This window comes from Muntiacus reevesi, chromosome 3, assembly GCF_963930625.1.
Source record: "Muntiacus reevesi chromosome 3, mMunRee1.1, whole genome shotgun sequence".
NCBI classification, from domain to species: Eukaryota; Metazoa; Chordata; class Mammalia; order Artiodactyla; family Cervidae; genus Muntiacus; species Muntiacus reevesi.
This window is the reverse complement of record NC_089251.1, coordinates 233,922,045-233,948,822: the sequence shown is the minus strand read 5'-3', so window position 1 is coordinate 233,948,822 and position 26,778 is coordinate 233,922,045. Positions and strand designations below refer to the sequence as shown.

The following is a 26,778-nucleotide window of genomic DNA, read 5'->3' as shown; positions in this document are numbered from 1 at the left end:
GATATCTCATTGCAAAGGAATACTTAATCCTTTGGGTGGAAAAGAATACTCTCTGAATAGATATTTACTGAGCAGTGTGAAAATCACTGCTTTACTCTTGGATGATTTTCTCATTATCAGTTCTCTTGAGGTATAAGTAAGGTAAGAGTTAATCTCTAAAGGTTTAATAGTAATCTGTAATTTAGAATGACAGATATTCAAAGATAGAAGTAAGGCAAGTGGTAGGGAGGCTAAGGGAAAGGAGAAACTAAATTATTAAATATTTTAATGCAATGTAAAGTTGGTAAAACTCTGATAAGACTTGAGGGCTAGTCTAATTCAAAGCCATCATTTTTCTGATAAGAAAAATATTATTTAGAGGTATTGTCAGAGACTTGCTCCAACTCACAGGCTGCACCCAGAGCACCTGATTGCCCCCCTACCTTTGTTTGGGGGTGTAATTGCTTGACTGTTTACAATAGTAGTTAAAATGTGTCAGACAACAAAGGAAATTTTTTTCAGTTATTAATGCAATAGCGTTTAAATTTTTTGATTGGTGGAAAATTGCTTTCCCATATTGTGTTAGTTTCTGCCATGTAGCAATATGTATCAGTCATAATTAAATATCTGTTCCCTCCCTCTTGAGTCTTCTTCCCAGCAGCCGATCCTTCCCTTCTAGGTCATCACAAAGCACCAGGCTGGGCTCTCTGTGTCATATAGCAATTTCCCACTAAGTATCTGTTTTATACATGATATATGTCAGTGTTACTTTCTCAATTTATCCCACCCTCACCTTCCCCCACTGTGTTCACAAGTCCATTCTCCGCTAGGTTCATGATTACCATTTTTCTGAATTCCATATATATGTGTTAATACCAGATATTTGTCCTTCTCTTTCCAGCAAAGGAAATTGATCCCTTTTACATATTCATATTTTAAAGGACAATATATTATACTCAATGCTTGAAATAACTATTTCTGAAAATGTAATAAAAATTTTTATAAATAGAATCATTTTCTTTCAGATATATTCAGAAAATAATTTTGTTTGTTGTCAAATAAGGTATTTCTGTGTCACCTATTTCTCTATAGCTTTTTACAGAAAAATTTTTGTTTGCTGCTTTTTTTTCTACTTAATGTTTTGAAATATTGTTTATCCAAATGTTCAGTTTCCTGGAAGTTATTTTTTACATAGTTATACAAAGGCCTTTGTCAGAACTTTGAGAAAAATAACTGATATATAGCAGCACTGCTGTTAGTGATCCTGCTAAAGCAAAAGCAGCAGTATAGTGACTGTCTCCTGATATCTTCTTAACTACTGTTTTTCGTGCGAAGTTATATTGTAAAGAAAAGGGAGGATTCACCAAATCTACTTCTGTGCTTTGAACTCCCATAGAGAACTTTTGGTATTGCTGGTAAAGATAAAGACTCTAGGAAAACTCCTTGCAGGAGAAATATGTTTGTTTATATACTTTCAGAGTCTTCGGTCTCTTCTACAGCCATACTGTTAAAGGATTCATGCAGGTGAAGTACAAGGCAGCTGATCATGTTTACATTTGGTAGCCAACTTGTCTTGCCCTTCCCTATTTGCACCTGTTCACGTTTACGCCTAGCAGCTGTCACTGTTCATAAGCTCTATGATTACACAAATAGTAACATTTGATCAGTATTATTATTGATCGGTGAATTCTTTTGGCATACATAAAATAGTACAGGGAAGAAATTGTGGAAATTCTGATTTTTTTTCTGTTCTCAAAATTGTTACAGTAAATATCATCTCAGTAAAATACAGTAAATTCAGTTATCTACTGTAAGTGAACATTATGATATCTGTTAATTTTGTATTATTCATGCTCAGTTTTAAACAATTAGGGCAAAATGTTAAATAATAAACTCTGGGGAGTGAAGTGAAAGTTACTCAGTTGTGTCTGACTCTTTGCAACCCAATGGACTATTCTCTGGCCATGGGATTCTCCAGGCCAGAGTAGTGGGGTGGGTGTCCATTCCTTTTTCCAGGTGATCTTTCCAACCCAGGGATTGAACCCAGGTCTCTCGCATTACAGGTGGATTCTTTACCATCTAAGCCACCTCTGAAAGTATGCTGATAAAGATCAGCTGAATATAATTTTATCATTTATTGTAGTGGTGATAAATCAGCTTGAAGTATCTTATAATAATAATAAAAAAATTACTACTTAACAAAAAGTTTGGCTGATTGAATTCCAAGTAATTCAGTTTTTGATACTTTAGATCAGAATTTCTCATCCTTAGCACTACTAACATTTTGGGCCAGGTAATTACCTCTGTGTGGGAATGTCCTGTGAATTATCCGATGTTTAGCAGAAACAGTAGAAACAATGGCAGACTTTATTTTTGGGGGATCCAAAATCACTGCAGATGGTGACTGCAGCCATGAAATTAAAAGATGCTTACTCCTTGGAAGGAAAGTTATGACCAACCTAAATAGCATATTAAAAGGCAGAGACATTACTTTGCCAACAAATGTCTGTCTAGTCAAGGCTATGGTTTTTCCAGTAGTCATGTATGGATGTGAGAGTTGAACTATAAGGAAAGCTGAGCGCCAAAGTATTGATGCTTTTGAACTGTGGTGTTGGAGAAGACTGCAGGGAGATCCAACCAGTCCATTCTAAAGGAAATCAGTCCTGAATGTTCATTGGAAGGACTGATGTTGAAGCTGAAACTCCAATACTTTGGCCACCTGATATGAAGAACTGACTCATTTGAAAAGACCATGATGCTGGGAAAGACTGAAGGCGGAAGAGAAGGGGACGACAGAGGATGAGATGGTTGTATGGCATCACCGACTCAATGGACATGAGTTTGAGTAAACCCTGGGAGTTGGTGATGCACAGGTAGGCCTGGCATGCGCCCACTCATGGGGTCGCAAAGAGTCGGACACAACTGAGCGACTGAACTGAGTAACTGACTGAGCAGCCTCCCTGCCTAGACTCTTCTCTATGTGATACCAGTAGCACTCTTCATTATGACAATCAAAAACGTGTCTTAAGCATTGTCAAATGTTTCGTAATAAATGAGGGGTATCGCAGTGTCACCCCTGCCTGGGAACTACTGTTTTAGACTATGGGAAAAATCTCTGATGGATCTAATCATTTAGAATCATTTCATCATCTTCTGGGCATTTTTTTTTCTCTGTTCATATCAACATATTTTTATTTTACTATAGTGTTATGTGTTAATTTTTAGTTGTAGTAATCTTTACCGTACCTGGTTAACTTTGTTATACATTAGAAGATATCCTCTGATAAATGGCCTTAAGCTAAAAGACATACCTGCTAATTGATATTCTCCCATAGGTGAGCGTGTTGTGGTGGGGGTCATGTTAGTACAGTCTGTTATTAGGTCTGGGCTGTTTTCGGCCACAAAGGATTGCTTGGATAGTGTTAGTTTAGAACCTGAGATGAAGGTAGTTTTCTTAACACAGAGAGTCAGAATGAGAGGCCATTATAGGAGTGTTTAAGTATCAGATCCGGATGCTCTGGCCACAGCTGAAATCGGGAAATAGATGGTTCTTGGATACCACTTTTATTTTAATGAACTTATTTTTCTAAGATGGTTTGAATAAATGGATTTCTACCAAGTTTTATGTAGTAGCTTGAATAATGAATAATAACTCGTGGTTATAGAGTGAAGTTTTTTCAACTGAAAATTAATGTTAATTTTCAACTATATTGGTACTTCAGCTTATTTTGAAAGTTTAAAACATCTTATCATTTATCTATACAGTTATACAATTGTGAGACATTTATTTTAAATTTTTATTGTAATGTATCTGGCTAAATGTAAAATATGTCATCTATTTATAATAATATAAGTACATGTGACTCAGAAATATTTACTTAAAATGAATAGTCTAAAAATACCTTTTACTGCCACACATACCCATCGATAATTATATGCACATTCACTTACTAAAAACAATTGTTGACAATTATTGAAAGCTAACTATTCAGAACTTTCCATGTATTATCTCATTTAATCCTCCCAACTACACCTTCATACTGCTCATGAGGGAGTAGAAAAGTTCATTGAAGTTACATAATTTGTACAGTGTCACAGCTGATGAGGTTCAGATACAGTTTTTAAATCCAGATAACATCTGTTATCAAATATCTTGCTGATACAATGTAATCTCTATCTTCATTCCTTCTAGGTTTAAGTTCACTCTCTTCAATCCCAATGCATAAATATGTGTGTGTGTGTGTATATATATATATATATATATTTAAATACTTGCTATATGCCAGACTTTGTTTTGTTTTCTTTACTTTTTATTTTGAAATTATTTGACTTAAAAAACAGTTAAAAAACAAATAGAGTGTTCATCTGTATTTCTTACTGAGATTTCCATATTATTAATTTAGATAACTGTAGTACAATTATTAAAATTATAAAATCAGAAAATTTATATTGTTACATATACTATTAATCATAAACTACATGTCTTATATGAATTTTACCAGTTTTTCTATTAATGTCCTTTTTCTGTTTTAAAATTCAATCTGAAAAAAAAAAAAACTTGTCTGATCCCACATTACATTTAATTGTTTTATCTCTTTAGTCTTCAACCTCTGGCGTTTCCTCAGTCTTTCCTTGTCTTTCATTACCTTGATACTTGATGAATACTAGTCAATTATGTATGTGATCTCTCAATTTGGGTTTGTCTGTTGTTTTCTCTTGATTCAACAGAGGTCATATGTTTTGGGCAAGAATACCACAGAGATGATATGCTCTTCTAAGGGTGTCAGAGCATACATGATATTGAGATGTTTTATTTTTGGTGATTTAGTTTCTTTACTGTGAAGTTACTATTTTGCCCTTTTTTAATTAGTAACTATCTCAAGGAGATACTTTTGAGATTATGCAAATATCTTGTTTCTCTTCAAACTTATCTAGTGCTTTTAGCATCCTTTGGTGCACATATATTTTAAACTTTCTTCTTTGAGCTCTTCTTACAATTTGGCAAGCCAATGATTGTTTTTTGGATTATTCAGTATTACACAGATATTGCCTTACTCCTCTTTAACTTTCAAGTTGATGGCTTGGATTCTTTCCAGTTTTGCTTGTGCTCAGCAAGGGACAATAGTAAATAAAATCTGAGTTCAATAATATTTAACTTAAAAAGGAAAACTTGAAAAGCCAGTCCTTGTTAATTCAAGCATATAACTTAAAATCTTCTAGAGTGAATTTGTTAAATTTCTTTCAAATGAAAAGAAAGATATCTATAAGATAAATGTGGAATAGTTGACCAAATTTTGGGTTACTGAAACTAAGAAATACCTATTAAAACATGAGAAAAAAAACTTTACCCTAAGCCCGTATAAGAGAAAAGTATGAAAAGAAAACATATGAAAAGAAAACTCAGCCACCTAGGAGATCATACTGGTTAGAAGTATATATATAAAATTAAAATACTTGAAATAAAATAATACATGAATAATGTATATAATAGAACTTCTAAGGCAAATGGCTGCATAAGCATGTTTTTTAAAAAAAGAGATAAATTTTTCCCGGGTTTTCCTGGTGACTCAATGGTGAAAGAATCCGCCTGTCAATGTAGGAAACTCAGGTTTGATCCATGGGTCAGGAAGATCCCCTGGAGGAGGAAATGGCAACCGACTCCAGTATCCTTGCCTGGAGAATCCCATGCACAGAGGACCTTGGAGAGCTATGGTCGATAGGGTTGCAAGAAGTTGGGCACAACTGAGCAATTGATCACAAGAAATTTCCCCACTTGAATGAACAGGAATAAAAGAGAAACTTGCACTTTTACTGAAACTGAAAAAGAGCCCCCAGCCTCATACTACTGGCTCTAGTTCTACTCTTTGTCACAACCAGATTTCAATTTTATTTTATTTTTGAACAGTGTTATGACAAATAAACTATTTGCTCTTTAATTCTATAGAATAGAGTCCCAAAAGTGGATTGGTATATTCAAATATTAATATATGTATATTTTTATTTTAATAAATATTTTCAGGAAGAGTGGTCTAAATGAGCAATATGTAAGAGTTTGCTGATTATGCCTTCTGGGTATTCCTTGTTTTAGTCTTGAATGAAGCTACATCAACAGAAAGATATATGCCTAGAGCTCATAAGATATTATCCTATGACAAGTAATGACTTTTATTCATTGAGCTTTTATATGCCAGGTACTCAGCTAAAGTGCTTATCTATTTTATGTCCCAAATTACTTTTGCTGTGGAGTACAAAGGCAATTTTAAAAACCCTTTCATTGTTTTTTAAAAATAATACATTTACAAACTTCTAGTTACAAAATGAATGAGTCACAAAAATGAAATGTGCAGCATGGGGAATATATTCAATAATATTGTAATATCTTTGTATGGTAACTAGATTTACCATGGTGTGATCATTTTGTAATATATAGAAATATTGAATCACTGTGTCACATACCTAGAATTCACATAGTATTGTAGATCAGTTATACACCAATTAAAAATTTCAAAACATCATTGAGAAGCCTCCATAATACATTTAAATAGAACATTTTAGAATTATTTGAGACAATAGATTGCCAGCTATAACTTTTTAAAATAGCCTTTTCCTGTCAACTCTATATTTTTATATTTTTAAAATAAATGTCTTTTTGTATATACTTAGTAAAATGAGACTTGTTGGTGAAAATAGTTTGTAAAGGAAGTTATCAACCATGTACCTTGCTGTCAAACAGCCATATGTCTCAAAGCTTATTAGTAACTGATGCCCTAAAACTTGCCCTTTAAGCATTAGTTCCATGGAGCCATCAGAACCAACTATGCCTTTCCATACTGAATGTTGATAAAGAAAGAAAAATTCTTTATGAGCCTAATAGTTATCAGTCAGTTCAGTTCAGTCGCTCAGTCATGTCTAACTCTTTGCAACCCCTTGAACTGCAGCATGCCAGGCCTCCCTGTCCATCACCAACTCCCAGAGTTTACTCAAACTCATGACCATTGATTTGGTGATACCATGCAACCATCTCATCCTCTGTCATCCCCTTCTCCTCCTGCCTTCAATCTTTCCCAGCATCAGGGTCTTTTCAAATGAGTCAGTTCTTTGCATCAGGTGGCCAAAGTATTGGAGTTTCAGCTTCAGTATCAGTCCTTTCAATTAATATTCAGGACTGATTTCCTTTAGAATGGACTGGTTGGATCTCCTTGCAGTCCAAGGGACTGTCAAGAGTCTTCTCCAACACCACATTTCAAAAGCATCAATTTTTGGCACTCAGCTTTCTTTATAGTCCATCTCACACCCATACATGACTACTGGAAAAACCATAGCTTTGATTAGACGGATATTTCCTGGCAAAGTAATGTCTCTGCTTTTTAATAAGCTGTCTAGGTTGGTCATAGCTTTTCTTCCAAGGAGTAAGAGTCTTTTAATTTCATGGCTGCAGTCACCATCTGCAGTGATTTTGGAGCCCCCAAAAATAAAATCTGCCACTGTTTCCACTGTTTCCCTATCTATTTGCAATGAAGTGATTGAGCCAGACACCATGATCTTAGTTTCTTGAATGTTGAGTTTTAAGCCAACATTTTCACTCTCCTCTTTCACTTTCATTAAGAGGCTCTGTAGTTCTTCTTCACTTTCTACCATAAGGGTGGTGTCATCTGCATGTCTGAGGTTATTGATAGTTCTCCCAGCAATCTTGATTCCAGCTTGTGCTTCATCCAGCCCACAGTTTCTCATGATGTACTCTGTATATAAGTTAAATAAGCAGGGTGACAGTATACAGCCCTGATGTACTCCTTTCCCAATGTGGAGCCAGTCGATTTTTCCATGTCCAGTTCTAACTGTTCCTTCCTGACCTGCATACAGCTTTCTCAAGAGGCAGGTCAGGTGGTCTGGTATTCCCATCTCTTGAAGAATTTTCCAGTTAGTTGTGATCTACATAGTCAAACACTTTGGCATAGTTAATGAAGCAGAAGTAGATGTTTTTCTGGAACCCTCTTGCTTTTTCAGTGATCAAACGGATGTTGGCAATTTGAACTCTGGTTCCTCTGCCTTTTCTAAATCTAGCTTGAACATCTGGAAGTTCATAGTTCACGTACTGTTGAAACCTGGCTTGGAGAATTTTGAGCATTACTTTGCTAGTGTGTGAGATAAATTCAATTATGCAGTAGCTTGAGCATTCTTTGGCATTGCCTTTCTTTGGGACTGAAATGAAAACTGACCTTATCCAGTCCTGTGATCACTGCTGAGTTTTCCAAATTTGCTGGCATGTTGAGTGCAGCACTTTCACATCATCATCATACTCACTCCACTAGCCTTGTTCGTGGTGAAACCTACTAGTTATAGCAGTACCATTTTCTATGGAGGTGATTGACAGCAATGTCAGAATATGAAGAGAAGTTTTTGAATTGTGTATGACTGGAAAACTTACTGAAATTGCCCTATTAGAGATGCTATTGTGTCAACCTGAGATTTCTTTTACCCTATGTATCTTATCTTCAAAAAATCACATACATACCATATAGATTCAATAATTTAAACATTAATCTTGCATTATTTTAATTGGCCACTGTTTTATTTTACCTTTCTAAATTTAAGTATACTTGATTTGCAATGTTGTGTTAATTTCTGCTATACAGCAAAGTGATTCAGTTATACATGTATATTTCTTTTTCATGTTATTTTCCTTTATGGTTTATTATAGGATATTGAATATAGTTCTTTATGCTTTGCAGTAGGACCTTGTTGTTTATCCATTACACATCTATATATACATGTATAATATATATGTATATTATGTATTGGCTTGTATTATGTATATGTATGTGTATTTATATAATAGTTTGTATCTCCAAATCACAAACTTCCAACTCATCCTCCCCACTCACCGCCAACCCTTGGCAACCACAAGAATGTTCTTTATGTCTGTGGGTCTGTTTGTGTTTTGTAGGTATGTTCATGTATGTCATATTTTAGATTCTACATATTAGTGATATCACCTAATATTTGTGTTTCTCTGATTTACTTCACTTAGTATGATAATCTCTAGGTCCATCCATGTTTCTGGAAATGGAATTATTGCATTCTTTTTATGACTGAGTTTTATTCCATTGTGTGGAATACTTCAGTCACCTGTTGATAGACATTTTGGTTGTTTCCCTGTCTTGGCTATTGGTTTTGTGCTAGTTTGAACATAGTGGTGCTTATATCTTTTCAAATTATAGTCTTGTCTGGATGTACATCCAGGAGTGTGATTGCTGGAATCATATGGCAACTCTGTTTTCAGTTGTATGAATAACCTCTGTACTATTTTCTATAGAGGTTGCACTAATTTACATTTCCACCCGTAATATTGGAAAGTTCCCTTTTATCCACATACTCTCCAGCATTTGTTATTTGCAGACTTTTAATGATGGCCATTCTGACTGGTGTGAGGTAGTACCTAATTGTAGTTTTGATACGCATGTCTCTAATAATTAGCAATGATGAGCATCTTTTCATCTGTTAATTGGATGATAGTTTTAAATGAAATCAAACTGTTTTTCTTTGAAAATATGTAGTGATTATGTGAATCGGCTACAGAATTCCATACAAAAATCTTTTTATGGTTAAATTATTTAAATAAGTTTACTCGTGGTTAATGTGTGAATAGTATTTTTTTTTCGTCTCTTCCTATATATGTGTACTCATTTAAGCAACTGTGAACTTCACAGTTTCCTTGCTTAATTGTGATATTAGTATATGCAGAGTATTAAAATGACCATAACCTATTCTAGGTTTTAAAAAATTTTAAGATATCACTGACATATAACATCATATTAGTTTCAGGTGTACATATAATGATTCAATATTTGTATTAGTGTGAAATGAACACCATGGTAAGTTCAGTTGATATCCTTACCACATAGTTATAAATATTTTTCCCTGTGATGAGAACTTTTAAGATCTATTTTCTTCTTGCTGTTGTTCGGGTGCCCAAGTTGTGGCCAATGCTTTACGACTCCATGGACTGTAGCACTCCCCCCCCGACCCCATCCCTTACCATCTCCTGGAGTTTGCCCAAGTTCATGTCCATTGCATTGATAATGCCATCCAGCCATGTCGTCCACTGATGCCCTCTTCTCCTTCTGCCCTCAATTTTTCCCATCATCAGGGACTTTTCCAATGAGTCAGCTGTTTGCATCTGGTGACCAAAATACTGCAGCTTTAGCTTCAGCATCAGTCCTTCCAAGGAGTATTCAGAGTTGATTTCCCTTAAGATTGACTGGTTTGACCTACTTGCTGTCCAGGGGACTTTCAGGTGTCTTCTCCAACACCACAGTTGAAAGGCATTAATTCTTTGGCATTCTGCCCTCTTTACAATCCAGTTCTCACAACCATACGTGACCACTGGGAAGACCATAAGCTTGACCATACGGACCTTTGTTGGCAGAGTGATGTCTGCTTTTCAATATACTCTCTAGGTTTATCATAGCTTTTCTGCTGAGAAGCAGTCACCTTCTGATTTCATGGCTGCCGACACCATCCACAGTGATTTTAGAGCCCAAGAAGAAGAAATCTGTCACTGCTTCCACCTTTTCCATTTCTATTTGCATGAACTAATGGGATCAGATGCCATGATCTAAGTTTTTTTAAAATTGAGTTTTAAGCCAGCTCTTTCACTCTCCTCCTTCACTCTCATCAAGAGGCTCTTTAGTTCCTCTTTGCTTTCTGCCATTAGAGTTGTATCATCTGCATATCTGAGGTTGTTTCTCCTCTATTATCAACTTTCAAATGTACAATAAAATTTTATCAAGAATAGTCACCGTGCAGTCCATTACATCCTATCACATATTTGTTTTATAATTGTAAGTTCTTAACTTTTGACTCCTTCATTCATTTCCATTCTAGATTTTAATATCAATATAAACTATTATAATAAGATCAATGTAAATAGTACCCAAAATCGCTAAGCAAGTTAATAAAAATGCTCAGAAGTCAAGTCATTATAAATGAATCATATTAAAGCCATTTTGAGACCATAGTTCAAACTAGACTCTAGGATAAACTCTAAAATGTATTTGTTTTGGGAAGGACTCACTATATTGGGGATTACCAGATCAGATTCATTAATGCACCTAGAAGTATGTTGCTATTTGTGTTTAGAAGACAGGGTTACATTTCACTATAATTTGGTCGTATTGTCTTGATTCATTGAGATAGTAGGAGTATTATGCTATAAGTGAATAAATGATGAGGTGATTTAAGAAGAATGAAAAGTTAATATGCTTATTTTCCTAAGATTTTGGCAACACATAGTTCTATGAAGTTACTGTATTTAAATGACTTATTCTTTTATGTAAGAATACAAGTTTTTTAGATTTGTTATGCTTAGTATTAAACTAACCGTACAAACTGGTATTTTAATTTACATTGTTTTTATTTACTCTATATTTTATCTTTCTGAGGAAAATGTATTTCTAAACTTATTTTCATATTTTAAATAGGTATTCCTAGAAGTTTGACTTATTTTAAATATATTTAATTCTTTTGCATAGTTCTACTATTTAATACTGAAAATTAACATTTGCCTGCTTCTCATAGATATGGAGTCTGGAGAACGGTTACCATCCTCAACAGCCTCCTCTACTACACCAACTTCATCCTCTATACCTTCTGTGGCTTCATCAGTTTCAAAAGGCGGCCTTTCCACTGGAGCTGCTTCACTTAGCTCTACAATCAACCCATGTGGTGAATACTCTTTATTAACTCTAGCACGCCATCCTTTTACTAGTTTGTATCCAGAGTGTTTTATTGAACTTTGAATAAAATGTTTTCTTTGCCTCCTTTGGCCTGTTGAACAATTGCTAGGTTAAACTTCTGGTCTGTTTTTTCTGGATTTTATCAGCACACTGGAGTAGCACTGCTTATTCCATGTTTTCTGTGATTTTTAGAAGCTCTTTTTAAGAGTTTCATTATAATATCTTACTTGGACCGTTTCAATTAATAAATTAGTACATGAAAAATCTTTTAAAACAATAGGCTCATGAGAGAGTAAAGAAAAAGAAAAGAAACCTGGATAGTAAGATTAGGCCTCAATGCCATGGACCTCTTCGCCCTAAATTTGCTTCCAGTATTTTAAATGACCTTCACCAAGCCTCAACTACCCTAGTTCATAAGATACATACTAAAACATATCATTTATTTGATGAAAAATATTTTTAAAGTTTTAAATATTTTGAAAATTATTTAAAGATATTTGACAGGTTTTTCTTAAACATGAGCAAAGGTTATATTGCTAAAGGAACTTTATTTCAGAAATGAAAATAACCTCAATTTTAGTTTTATGTAAAAGGTATTTTTTATCCTTCAAAATCACTTTTTGCCCAAACACATTTGGATATTTAATAGAGTACATTCTGTTTTTTCTTTTTTAACCTAAAGTTGATCAACTCTTTCCTTTATCATTAGGAAGATTTTTAATCTTATATATATAATTATCTTATAGATTATTTCATGTGTGTAAGCTTTAGAACTAAATAATGTTTTACTTTTTCAAAATTAGTTTATAATATTGGGTGAATGAATATGGAATGTTTGCTGACAGAATACCTTCACAAATTGTGAAATATATATTTGTTGAATTATCTGATTTTTTTCAGTCAGTGGTACGACAAGGATTTTGTTTTGTCATTTTATCAGAACAATCTTCTAACATCTTCTTAGTAATTGTAAAGTAACTAAAAAAATATGCCATTACATTGAAACATAAATGAATAAAAATTCCTGTTCTGTACCCTGTACAATCTAGGTTATTCAGCAACTTCCACTTTTCCCTTGTGTATAAAATGATAGCTATATGTAAAATAATGAATGACTTTGATATGCTGTGTTCAAAAATAGTGATACCACAATTGGCATTTTACCTTAAGTTTCTTTGTCTAAATGCTAACATACAGCTCTACTTTTGTAATTATTCTTTCAAGTTTTTTTATAACTCTTCTCCTTTCCTTTGTTGTCAACTCCTTTCACTGTGTTCTTCCAATCTGCTGTCTTACTTTATATTTACTTGTGAATTAATATTTAAAATATATAATGTTTCTAGGGAAATGTCCTTTTTTCAGTGTTGAAATTTTCAGTCCTTGAGTACAGAGCCTTGAGTTTTCTGGACACTTCGCTATCAGCTGTTTCTCATGTAGCTTTCTGAATTAGTTGCATTTGAATTGCTTACAATTCTGAGTAGTCACACGTTGAATGCTATTTTTTGGTAATGGTGGTTGGGAGTTGCAGAAAGGCAGAGTATGCTTAGTTATTGAATAACGTTAGAAATTTCCTCATCTATAAAGGATTTAATTTTTATCATTTATTTGCCAGTAGAATATCTTACAGAGTTTTTATGTGCAGATGCTTGCATTGAATGCAGCTATAATTTATTTCTGTATTTATTCTGGGATATATCACTTGTTAATTAACACAGTATACTTTTAGTACCTACGGCATGAGTTTTTTTCACTTTTTAAGAAAAAATTTTTTTTCTCTTTTTAACTTTCACAGTGTTGTGGTTTATGTTTATAGTAGAGCCTTATAATGTATGGGAAAATGCCCAGTTGTCCTACATAATTCAGTTTATCAAATTTTCCTGTCTTATCTGTTATTTTTGGCCTATTCAATGTCTGATAATTCTCTCCTTTTAAAAGTAAAATTATAAAGTGATAATGGGCCTGCCTTCTTTACCTTAAACAATTTGAATTTCCTCCATGTTCTTGATGTATAGAGACAACAAAACAGAATTTTCATCTTTAAAATGTCAGTACCTCACCAGTTCTTTAATGGTCCCTTTGAGGATGTTGTTTTAAATGCTTATTTTAATTGGCTTTTCTCTGTCATCTTCATTAATGATATGTCTATAGGAATTCCTGTGAGTTACAAAGGATTTAATTAAAACATGCTTTCAGAGTTGGAATAATCAACTAATTTCTTTTAAATCAACATCTTGTCAGAGTCTGGGATTATACATACCTACAAGTTAGCCTATTGCTGTTATGATGCTGGCAGAAGACTTGAGACTCCTTGGTCAGAGATCTTATGACTATGGCGTAGCAAACAGTCATGTTGGCATTGATTCCCCAGGTATCCCAAGTCCCACAGGGCAATACCGAGAGACAGTTGAATTTTACACATTTAGTGGGTTTGTGTCACAGCTAAGGAATGCTTAGTTTAGCAACCTACTGCTTCTGTAGTAAATAAAAGCACACCCACTCTTTGTCTGGAAAGAAATGTCACCTCATCCATCAAGATTGCTCACTGCAGTCCTGAGAAATTGCCCAGTTTTAAAGAGTGGTCAAGACCTTGCATTCTTGGCATGCCCAGCAACAGCAGGCAGGGACCATGAAGGACTGTCTCTCACAACACACCTTTAATGTTATTGCTGTAACTTGGATAGAAAATTACACTGCAACAAAGGTTGATTAATCTAAGGCTATCTGCATATAGTAGGTCTTGTTGGTCATATCAGAAGTTATATTTCTTTTCCCTTTAAAGTATGATTTAAAAAAAAAATAACTTGCCTACTTCCAAACAATAATTTGGGGTAGCTTTCAATAAATACATTGGCACAATAAACAAAACAATTAACTAAAGTATCAAAAGATAGACTTTAAAAAGTATAAAAATGTTAGCTGAAAGAAGCCACAGACATTGGACAAAAAACTAGCTGCTAAGAATAAAAAAAAAAAATAGTGAGCTACGTAGCTCACATGCTAGTGCTAGTGAATGCATCAGTTCCTCAGAGAAAAACAAACCTTTTCTTCACCTGAGTGGTTTGGGGTATACACCTCCAGAACCTTTGTATAAGACCATGGGGTACACAGTATCCTATATGCCAGTTTTATAAGTATTCAAACATTATTTCCCATATTATCTCTGAACAAAAGCTGAAAGAATAGTATTTAAGCAGAGTTCCAAAATTAAACTTTACAGAGTGGATTTGTTTGTGATTGATGGTCATTTGACCTAATGGAAAAAAAGCATAGAACTTTGAGAAATTTCAGTGATTAAACTATGCTATAGATCCGTGGATTTCAATCCATTTTTTGAGTTAGAACCCTTCAAACAAAGACTTGTAAAATGTCGAGTATATAAAACAGAGAAACTGTTTAAACTTCACGTGTTAAAGCTGGAGTATGCCTACTTTTGAAGTTAGTGACTGAATTACACAAGTATCTTAACTGCAGGCCTACCTCTGTAGAAGTGTGCCAAATCATGGTATATTGAGGAAATTGCAAATTGATCAGTAAGGCCTCAGTGTAGGGTATATGTCAGTGAATAGCAATGTTAACAGTGATTAACATAGTTAACAACAATTAACTAGGAGTAGGAACACAGGTCAGATAAGTGTACTAGTCTTTTGGTAAACAGTTCTGAGGTGGGCAGTACCATCACAGATCTGCTCCTAATTTTATTAAATGTATCCTGTCTTCTGACCTATGGGACTTGCATGCTCAATGTCTGTCTCACGACCGTTAGAAGGCTGATCCACCTACAGTACTGTTTTCCAGGAAGGAAGAGGATGGAGTAGAAGAGGGAAAAAGTTATATGTCTGATTACTTCGACTCCTTTTAAAGAGCTTTCCCAGAAACCCCATCCAGAGATTTCCACTTAACATCTCTTTTGTCAGAATTATATGAATGGTAATCTCAGCTTCCGGGAAGACCAGGAAGATTAGTTTTTAGCTGAGCATGTTGCCATCCTGAAGAAAACAGAGGTTATTAGGAAGGAATAGGGAGAGAACGGATAGCCAATATCTGCTATGGTTAAGTGGAACAGAGGGACAGGAGGTCAAGCTGGGGAGTAGGTTAAGGTCAGATCGTTTAGAACTTCACGCACCATGCTTAGGAGTTTAGACAGAAGGATATATTGTAAAAGCAAGGACTTTGCAATTGAAAGGCCCTGAAATTGAATCTTGGTTTATCCACTTATTAGCTATGTGAATTTGGATAAATTACTCACCCATTTCTAAACTTCAGTTACCTCAAATATAAAATAAATATGCTACCCATTTTATAAGGATAAATGATGCCTGACATAGAATAGGGGCCTAGTAAACTATAACCTTTATTTTTATTCATAGTTGATTAGGTAGAAGAATTTTAATGCTTTGAAAATGATAGCTCTCGCAGCATGTAGAGCGTCAGGATGGTCTGAGAAAGTGCTTAATTCATCTGAGTGAGAAATAATAAAGGCCAAAATTAGGAATTATTGGAGTTGGAGAAAGAAACAAGATTCCAGAGATATGTTGTAAGCAGATTGTTATGGGATACAGTGACTGGATTTGGGCATAGTAGTGTTTGAGCAGGGGAGAGAGAAGCCCTGACGTGACTTGGATAACTGGGAGAAGAGTGCAAGTCTGTGTGCTATACATCATGTTCTCATTAGTTATCTGTTTTATACATAGTAGTGTATACATGTCAATCCCAATCTCTCAATTCATCCTACCGTCCTTCCCCTCTTGGTATCTGTATGTTGGCTCTTAACTATCACAATGATAAATACTTATCAGTTCCTTTATAAAAATTTCAAAAAGACTTTTCAAGGATGCCAATCTTCCTATACAGTATCATTCATTTATCTCTATTTATTATCATATCCATTAGTATAAAAGTCTTCACTTAGTATCTCCCATCTTAAAAAGTAATACATATCAAAAACTCTTCCTTCTTTCACCCAAACACTCTTCTGGCTGTGACTCTGTTTTCTGCCTTCCTTTATAACCAAAATTCTCAAAATATATAGCTGTATGTGTTTTCCCTTTTTCCTCATCTTTTATGTGTATGTCAATCCACAGCAGTGCCATTTTTCTGTCCTCATCTCACTAAACTCTTGGGAAGAATTGACACAACTGACCAGTCTTTGCTTCTTGAAAACCTTTTTTAGGGAAGAATTTGTATCAAATTGATAGCATTTCTTCCCTAAAAGTTTGGTAGAATCCACTCTGAAGTCATTTAGGCTTGGAAGATTGTTATTGTTTGTTTGGTTTAATGTTGAGTGTGTGTGTGCTCGGTTGGTCAGTCATGTAGGACTCTTTGCAACCCCGTGGACTGTAGCCCGCCAGACCCCTCTGTCCATGTGATTTTTCCAGGCAAGAATATTAGAATGGGCTGCTATGTTCTCTTCTAGGGGATCTTCCCGACCGGAGGATTGAACCTGTCTCCTGCATCTCCTTCATTGGCAGGTGTATTCTTTACCACTGAGCCACCTGGAAAGCCCAGTGTTGTTATTGGAAGATATTAAATCAGGAGTTCAACTTTTTTTTTGGCCGAACTGTACAACTTGTGGGATTTTTTTTTTTTTTTAGTTCAACCAAGGGTTGAACCCTGACCCTCAGCAGTGAGAGCATACAGCCCTAACTCCTGGACCACCAGGGAATTCCTAGGAGTTCACCTTTAAAAATAGAAGTATAAAACTATTCAGATTTATCATTTTCTTTGTGGGTGACCTTTGGTAGTTGATGTCTTTCACATTTTGCCCGTATCATCTAAGTTGTATTATAGGTGCAGAGTTGTTCCAAATAATACGTTATCCTTGACTCTGTAGGATTTGTAGTGATATCTTCTCTTTTATTATTGATACTGATGATTTGTACCTTTTTTCCTTTAGAGCTTTATCAGCTTTATCAACTTTTTTGACACTAGATTTTGGTTTCATTGATTTTTTTTTCAACATTCTGTTTTATGTTTCATTGTTTTTTTACCTTTTTATTTCCTTGTTTTTCAAATGTGTGTGATTTCCTCCTTTTTTCTTCTAATTTCTTAAAGGGAAAACTTAGATTATTTATGTTAGACTTTTCTCATTTTCTCATATATGCACTTAATGCTAGAACTTTCCCTTTCCAACTATAGCTGCATCCCTCAAATTTTGATATATTTTCATTTCATTATCATTCTAGTGAAATTATTTTCCATTTTCCTTTGTGAATTCTTCTTTCACTGATGTTTAAAAGTCAGTAATTTGACATTTACAGTTTTAAAGTGCTGTCTATTTTAGTTTTATTGTAGTTAAAAAATGTACTAATGATAATCTGTGCTCTGTGTTTGGCTTCCCACTGCCACTTTTTCATACTGGCCCTGGTGGGTCTCCTCTGTGCCTGTGAGAATTGTTGGGTCAGCCATGTACTTGGCAGAGATACATCTCTTTCTCTTGTGATTTCCTTGCTTGTAAGATTAGCCCGTGATTTCCAGCTGCTCTGCCAGCTTTGGACTCTGCTCTCTGACACCTCAGGCTTTCTGCTGTCTAAGCTAATCATGGTGAAGGTATGCACTCAATTAAGAAATACATCAAACTGAACATATCTGCTGTGTGGAGCTCTTGTCTTTCTCTACGTTCTCTGCTTGCTATTTTGTGGTGCCTGGTACACAGTACTTGTAGTTAGACATTTGGAAAGTTTAAGCTCTGAATTTGAGTCTCATTCTTTCTGTGGTGTGATCATTGCCAAGATTTCCCCTTTAAATTTCCTGGTTTCCTGATGTTTTCTTAGCCTGGAGTCTGACCTCTGGCACCTTTGGTCGATAAGCCTGTTGTTTCATCTTCTACTGTTTTCTGTAGTTAAAGCTGTGAAGTTTAGACAGCATTATGGGCAACAAAGGCATACTTCTTACCCCTTCTTTTTACCATTTTTTCCAGATTAAAATTTCTCCGAGCTTTTCTCTGCTTTTCAGTATCTTATTTTTGTTGTTTTCAATCAAATTTTTGTAATCATTTTCTGTGGATGATTTTTGTGACCACTTCACTATTACCGCCTCATTACCTGAAGTTGTCAACCTCAAAATGAATCACTTTCTTTTTAAAAAAACTTTTTATCTTAGACTCCTGGGATGGCATATGTGACACAATCTAGCTAATCCAAACATCATATTTCCCATATAATGATGGTTAAATGATTGGTTAAGGAAGGCACATGAGACTAATCAAAGGCAAAGAGATTCCACTGTAGGATTTTTATTGGTATCTTTCTGTCCCATAAACCTAAAAGGGAGGTCCTATCTGAGGAAATAGAGCCAAAAGAGGAAAGAGAAATTAAATCCTAGTAAACTTTGAACCAGTCTTCTTTATCTAAAGCATCTCCCAAATGCTTTTATATTATGTGAATTAATACATTTACCTTTTCACTTAGGCATTTTGAGTTGATTGTTTTGTACTTTTCAATTTATTAATAACTAATACATCCTCAACCATTGAATCCCAACTTGAGGTCTCAAACATGTTCTTTCTTTGTCTTAGAGGAACTGTACAAGGTCTCAAACCTGTTCTCTCTTTGTCTTAGAGGAATTACATAAGCTGATTCTCATGCTTTGTCTCAGGTTACATATCCTGAAACATTAATTAGTTCATAGTGTCTGGGTAATTTCTGTTGTCTGTTTTTACACCTAGTAATTTCCTCCATAGTACTCTTCACAGTTTATAATTATAGATTTGGTGGTGTTTTACTTGTTTGTCCCTTCTACATTTAAAAGGCGGGGACCATACAGTGTTCTCTTGTCAGTGTGTGTCCAGTCAGTGCCAGGCACAAAATATGTGCTTAAGAAGCAATTGTTGAAGAAAGAGAAGGAAGGAGAGATGAAATTGCAGAAATAGGATTTGTAAATTAGACAATAAATTTACTCTAATGATTTCTAGGCTGTATTATGCTCTACTTGGGTCAGGAAGATCCCCTGGAGAAAGAAATGGCAACCCACTCCAGCATTCTTGCCTGGAGAATCCCCAAGGACAGAGGAGCCTGGTGGGCTACAGTCCGTCGGGTTGCAAAGAGTCAGACACGACCGAGTGACTAAGCAGCAGCCGTAGCAGCATGTTCTACTCTGATAATACCAAATACCTGCAGTTTAGTTGGAGATGAGCATTATAAGCCTCAGGGTAAAGAATCTTAAAAGATGAGTTGACCTTACTGAAGAGGCATTGAGTAAATAAAACTGTTAAAAATTCTTATTTAAAAGATGGAGCTTATGTTTACTGTCAGTCAAGAGAATGAGATAGACCTGTTCTTGAGGGTTTGGGGATTAAGCCAGATTTTCATTTCAGTCTCTTTGAGTGCTTATATGAACTATTATAACAATTTTCTTTTTTAGTTGTCTATATTCTAGACATCTGTAAGTCATAAATAAAGACCCTGGAATGTTCACTATCTAGCTTTTTTTTCCCTTTCAGTAGATTTATTTAATGAAGGGTTTGATCACAAGGCACCAGGTGTTTTTGAAATATATTTTACATAACTTTTATGGCTACAACTTTGGACTTTTAATTAGAATTTTAGCAGTAAATTAGTAAAGAAAGGCCATACTTTCCAATCAATTAAGTAACTTTAAAAATGAACCCAAGGTTATGGATATAATTGTTTCTTTCCTCTCAAAAAAGATATATTGAAATCCTAATCCCCTGTTCTTCAGAATGTGATGTCTTTGGAAATTGGGTCCTTAGTGAGTGAGTGAGAGTCGCTCAGTCGTGTCCAACTCTTTGCGACACCATGGACTGTAGCCCACCAGGCTCTCTCTGTCCATGGGATTCTCTAGGCAAGAATACTGGAGTGGGTTGCCATTCCCTTCTCCAGGGGATCTTCCCAAACCAGGGATGGAACCCAGCTCTCCTGTTTTATCTTCTTTTAGTTTTGCTTCCTTTTGGTCTTTACCCTACTGGGGTCTTTGGGAACTGTGCATATTTGTAACAGCATCTACCGTACCTCTTCATTTTAGCTTATGCTGAATTTGAAGAGACAAAACAGGAAAACACTTGAGACCTGAGACTCTCACAGAGAAATAAGTTAGAGCTTTGCTTTCCTGTTCTTTATTATTTATTTTTTAAATGTAATCTCTCCTTTTATCAACCTTCATCATTTCATACTGTAAGAAAGTGAAATCACTAATGGCAAATAACCTTATGAATCTGCTGAATGTAAAGAGAAAAGGCCATGGTATAGATGAATGGATTAGGAGGGAGACATCTAACTCTAGGGGTTTACAGTTGGTAAAAACTCAGGAAATATGCCTGAGGTTTCCAAATTTAGGAGAGAATAATGAAACATAATCTTCATTAGCATTTTCAGGGGCATGGCCTTGCCCACACCTTACTTGGAATTTTGTAGCCTCCAGAACTGAGACAATAAATTTCTGTTGTTCTAAGCCACTCAGTTTGTGGGTACTTTGTATGGCTGCCGTAGCAAATTAATATATGACCTCTATTGAATGCACTACTGTTTTTGATGATTAGCTGTACTTTGCTGGTTATATACTAGAAGCTGATTTTGCAATGCTGTAAAGTATGCTTCTAGTTTAAAGGACTAGAGACAGGAGTTTAAAGGTATGTTGCAACCAATTAGTGTTAGCAATGAAAGAAATGTGTTTTTCAAAGCTGCTTTTAGTAATTTTTGTTTATTATGGGAAAACTGACTTATTTATTGAAGCATAAGTAAAATAAGATTTTAGAATTAAGTTTGTTTTCACATTTTTTATAATTCATTATAAAAATAAACTGCATCTATAGTTGAATATAGGGATATATAAATATAGTATAATTTTAGTATTTTAATCTGTGAACTTTAAATTCTTTCATTAGATCTAACAAAAACTAACTTTTTTCCCAGAGGAGCAGATACTTCTGTCTTTTAAGAATAGTTATTTGCCTGGGGATTGATACATCATTGAGTGAACTGAATCAAAAGCTTGTTCACCAGCTTCAGTGTTATATAGAGTAGTAGCTTTTGTTCCCAAGGCTACCTAGACTTTTAATGATTTTTTTTCTAATAAAAAGGCTGTTTGAAAGGAAATTAGTAACTTTATATTAAATCCTGGCAGATACCAACATAACCAAGTGGTCGAAGTTAATGTTACCAGTACCACATAGCAACCACATGGACCCCAGTTGTGTTGAGAAGGAAACATTGGGTACTCTTCCCAATCATGTTTAACCTCTTCTAATCATGAGAAAACATCAGACAAACCCACACTGAGATCCATCTACAAAGCACCTGACTAGTACTCCAATGTATCAAGGTCATGAAAGACAAGACTGAGAAACTGTCACAAATTAGAGAAAATTAGGGAGACACAGAAGCTAAATGCAACGTGAGATCATGGGTTGGATCTTAACACAGAAAAAGGACACTACTGGAAAAACTGATGAGATCTGAATAAATTAATTAATTAATCAAGGTCAATTTCTTGGCTTTGAAAATTAGTTTTCATCATATAAAATGTTAAGGGGAAGTTGGAACCCTGTACTGTTTTATGCAACTCTTGTGAGTCTAAAACAATCTCAAAACAAATACTTAAAAATGAAAAGAAAGACTTTATTTCCATACCATGCTTTTTTAATGTTAAAATATAAAGGTTAACTACTGAAAAAGTTGTAAGAATAAAGGAATAAAATGAAAATTATTGGTGGGGGAATGTCTTGTCACCATTAACTATAAAATTCTTTCTGTTTGTTCTTTAATCGAAGTTCAAGTTAGCAGAATTTGTACACTGTGAGTTTCAGAATATTTAAACATTAATACGCTTAGTAATTTTAATATGTGGGCAAATAATTTTAGCATTTATTTAATTTACAGTAATTTCACTTTATTGCATTCAATTACTAGTGTTTAAGTACTCTTGTAACTTTATTTGTGCTACCATATTTGACGATTAAACATATTTTGAAGGTTGCATACTAGACACTGATTTTGCAATGCTGCAAAATGTGCTAACAGTTTAAAGAACTAGAGATAAGAGAATACATGTTGCAACAAGTTTGTGTAGCAATGACAAAGATATTTGTAGCACACAAAAAGCAGCATATGTGGAATTCTGTCCTAATAAATGGTCTCCTTGATTTTTTTAAAAAAAGATTAGATGCTTTAAGCATACTTTTAATCCTTATAATCGTTTTAATTTGTTATCTAAATTTCTCCTGATTGGTAGGAGATTTTGTCCACTCATAGTATAGGTTCAAGACATTAGTATGGTATTTATGTAATTTTGTTCCTGTCGGGCGAAAAGCCCTTATTTGTATTGTTATGTGAAGTTCATTTGATATTAATAAAGGCACTTGCAGTTAACATGCACTGTTCCTGAGACACTGGCATTTCTGTAACTACTTTAATCACTTATAGATAGATTGGCTAGTAAAATCTGTAAAACTGTGCTAAAAAGTAGTCAGCTTATTATAATGTAAACAATTTAGGCATTAGAGCTGTATATTAATTCTCATTATGCAGTAAGTTCACATTTTTACTTAGTTAAAATGGAAACCAAAAAAAGTTGCAGTCATAATATTGAAACTATGCTTGAATGTTAATATCTGTAAAAAAGAATAATTATGGTCTTCTAAAACTATTTTCATTTTATGATGTAATTTATCAGTTTTCAATTTTGTTCTCTGAGCAAAATTTGAGATTTTTTTTTTTTTGAGTAATCATGCCAGGTTTTTATTTGGGAGGATCTTCTGATTATAGGTTTATTAATGTAGAAAAATTGCTTCTCCAAAAGTAAAGCATTCTAATATTCAAATAATTTTATTTTGTACTCATAAATTTAAAAGAGTCAGTTTGGCTTGTGTTGAATTTTCTTTCTATTGGAAGATGCTCTGTTTTTTCTGTTGTTAATACAGAATATACTTTTTAAAACATGTAGTTATAGAGTTCACTTAGCCTTTTCCAGTCTATGATTAGAAATCTTGTGAACAGTAGCTTGGTGTTTCAAGACAGTTGGAGAAGGTTAAGGACATTGTCCTGACAATGAAAAAGCGAAAGTGAAAATCATCCGACTCTTTGTGACCCCTTGACTATACAGTCCATGGAATTCCCCAGGCCAGAATACTGGAGTGGGTAGTCTTTCCCTTCTCCAGAGTATCTTCCCAACCCAGGAATTGAACCCAGGTCTCCCGCATTGCTGGCGTATTCTTTACCAGCTGAACCACAAGGGAAGCCCAAGAATACTGGAGTGGGTAGCCTATCCCTTCTCCAGAGGATCTTCACCACCCAGGAATTGAACAGGATCTCCTCCATTGCAGGCAGCTTCTTTACCAACTGAGCTATGAAACCTGACAATGAAACCCAGGGTGTAATCTAAACAGCACCCCCTGCTGTATAAGAAGATTAAAGCCACAGCATAGATGTCATTAAATCAGCTTTTAATAACATTGTGAATGCTTTTTATAATTGAAACAGAGGGGGAAAGTGAGGTATATTTTTATCTCTTAAAGAATGACTTCTGGTTATTCTAGCTTTTTAAAGGAAGAGAGAAACAGAGAATTGAAAACTACCATTTTTAGAGTTATCCACAGCAGTATTATAAAGTATTGTCCCTGCAACTGTTAGCAGTTTGTTTTCTGCTGTGTTTTGTAGAGAGTAAAAATGATTAAGAAATGGCTCATTCCTTTATAACCTTATACCCTAGCGATGGTATGATAAAAGATTGTGAATAATCATGAATGTTCAAAGAGGGTCTAAAACATATCTATCTGGGAGATTCAGAGATACTTCTTGGAATATATTTTCTTGAAATTATTATGAAAGGATAGTTAAGATTATTAAAGGCAAAAGAAGTCAAAGAGCATGTTATATAAGCATGGAGGGTTTATAGAAATAATGTGACCAAAAATATAATAATGGAAAACATTTATTAAGTACTTGTATTTCAGAGTATGCCAAGTATTGCAGATTATTGAGATGATCGAGATTCAGTTTTTGCTCTCAAGGAACTAAAATCCTAGTTTAGAATTCATGTGTATAGAAGTGATAGTTAAACTAATGGAAGTACATGAAATGACTGAGGATGAAAACATAAAAGTAGAAGAAGGAGATGGTTGGACAAAATCTTTAGGAATCTTACTTATATTTACAAAAGAAAATCCAATAAGGCACACAGTAGTACTATTGAAAAACAGAGTTAAGAAGAATATCAAAATAGTTCCATGACCTGGATCTTAAGGGTGAAAATACATTTAATAAGGAAGAGGCAATCATATGCCAGATTTAGAGAGTCAGGTTAAGAATGAGAAGAGCAAAGATTATTGGAATCTAGTGGTTAGGAAAACTTAAGTTCCTTTACAGACAAAATGGGAGGGAGAATTAGACTTGGCAAGGTATTAAAGATTCTGAGAACTGAGGAGGAAGTAGACATACAAGTATAAGAATTTTCTTTCAAGGTTAATGAGGAGTGATGGTGAGGTGGGATTGAGAGGGAAGGAGATAGATTGGGTCAAGTGGTAGAAGACCGAGAGAGGCCAAAAGGCATGCTGAGAGATATGGAAATGGAAATGTGGAAACCGTGGTTAGTAAAATTTAAGAGTTTAAGATCTTGGAGTGGTAGAGTTTCGTGTGATAGAATCCAGCATGTGGCCTAAATGAAATGAAGGAGAAATAAAAGGCCAAGTGGTAATTTAAAAAAATTAGGACTCGAGGTTGCTTAAGTGTAAGACAAAAGGAAACTAGTAAGAAGGATCCTTGCAAGTTTAAATGAAAATTCAAGACAGCTTCCTGGTCTTTGGAATTAGTCCCATGCATGTGCGCCTTCTGTTATTAATGAGTAATAAATCGATTCATTCAGCAGATACGTATTATATATCTACTCTGTACAAGATATTGTTTAGGTATTTGGGATCTGTTACTTATTTCTGTATGTGACAATACCAGTTCATAATATTATAATGTTATATATAATGTTATATATAATATATAATAATATATAATATAATATTATAATATATTATATAATATAATAATAATATAATTATTATATTAAAATATAACTTATTTTATACATTGTGGTGTGAAGAAGTCTTATACTACCTAAATTATGTTCAAATCATAGAGTTCCTTAAGGCTCAGGACTATGTCTTATTTATCCTGTATGCTAACTACTAAGCATAGCACCTATACTTAATATGAACTTAAATATGTTCGTGAACTTAAATATGTTCATGAAATGTCTGAATTACTAGAAACTTTTGAATAAAGAACAGAATAATTCTGGAAGGTTTTTACGTGAAATTAGTAGCTGTTTTTATAAAAAGTGTGGAAAAAATATATTTAAATTATTAATATATATAGCATTACAAAGTCATTTAATGAGAAAGATATACTTTTTCTTATCACTGACTTCTATATTGCTATATAGGCAAAATTTAGTAAAGATTATTAAATGTAGTGTGAAATTATTTCCTTTCAGTGGTATAACTTTATCCATGTATAGCAAAGAAAGTCTCTAATGTGTGTTCTTGATAATGCATAGTATCACTATAATCAGTATAATGTGGGCCTGATCTTCACTATATTCAAAAGTGAGCCTTTTCTTATCAACACGGAATAAGTAGGTCCTATAGATTTCATTGTCACATGAATACTTTCTATGCTTTAATTATGTTCACCAGGAGTTTTCTAAAAAGGAATAAGAAAATAGAGTAAGGTAACCTCTTGTTAATTTTATCAAGCATAGATATAACTGTGTACAAACTACTTTTTTCCCCATTTGAATCTACAGTGAGTAAAGCTCATATTTTGTTGGAATCTTCTATTCACCTCTTTCTAGCTCTCACACCTTTTAGAGTTAGAAAGAGAATGATTCATGTTGATATTTGATAGAAACCAGCACGATTCTGTAAAGCAGTTACCCTTCAATTAAAAACTAAATACATTCTTTAAAAAAGAACCTTTTTATTATCAAACTGTGTAAAATTGATTCTTAATTATTGCTTCAAGAGTGACAACTGCATTACTCATGTTTTTGGTTCATGAGACTCCAAGGTTTAAGCTCATTTATTTCTTCACAATAAGAAAATTAACGTTCTGACTATACATCT

General features: G+C 34.3%; 1 protein-coding gene across 1 annotated transcript in view; it reads left to right on the top strand.

The window, feature by feature from the left end:
• The window catches only part of BAZ2B (bromodomain adjacent to zinc finger domain 2B), a 318,837-nt gene that overhangs the window by 150,677 nt on the left and 141,382 nt on the right, over positions 1–26,778 (top strand). The window contains 1 exon segment of the mRNA XM_065931616.1: positions 11,557–11,703. Within this exon segment, the coding sequence (XP_065787688.1) occupies positions 11,559–11,703 (145 nt within the window). The 5' untranslated portion in view covers positions 11,557–11,558.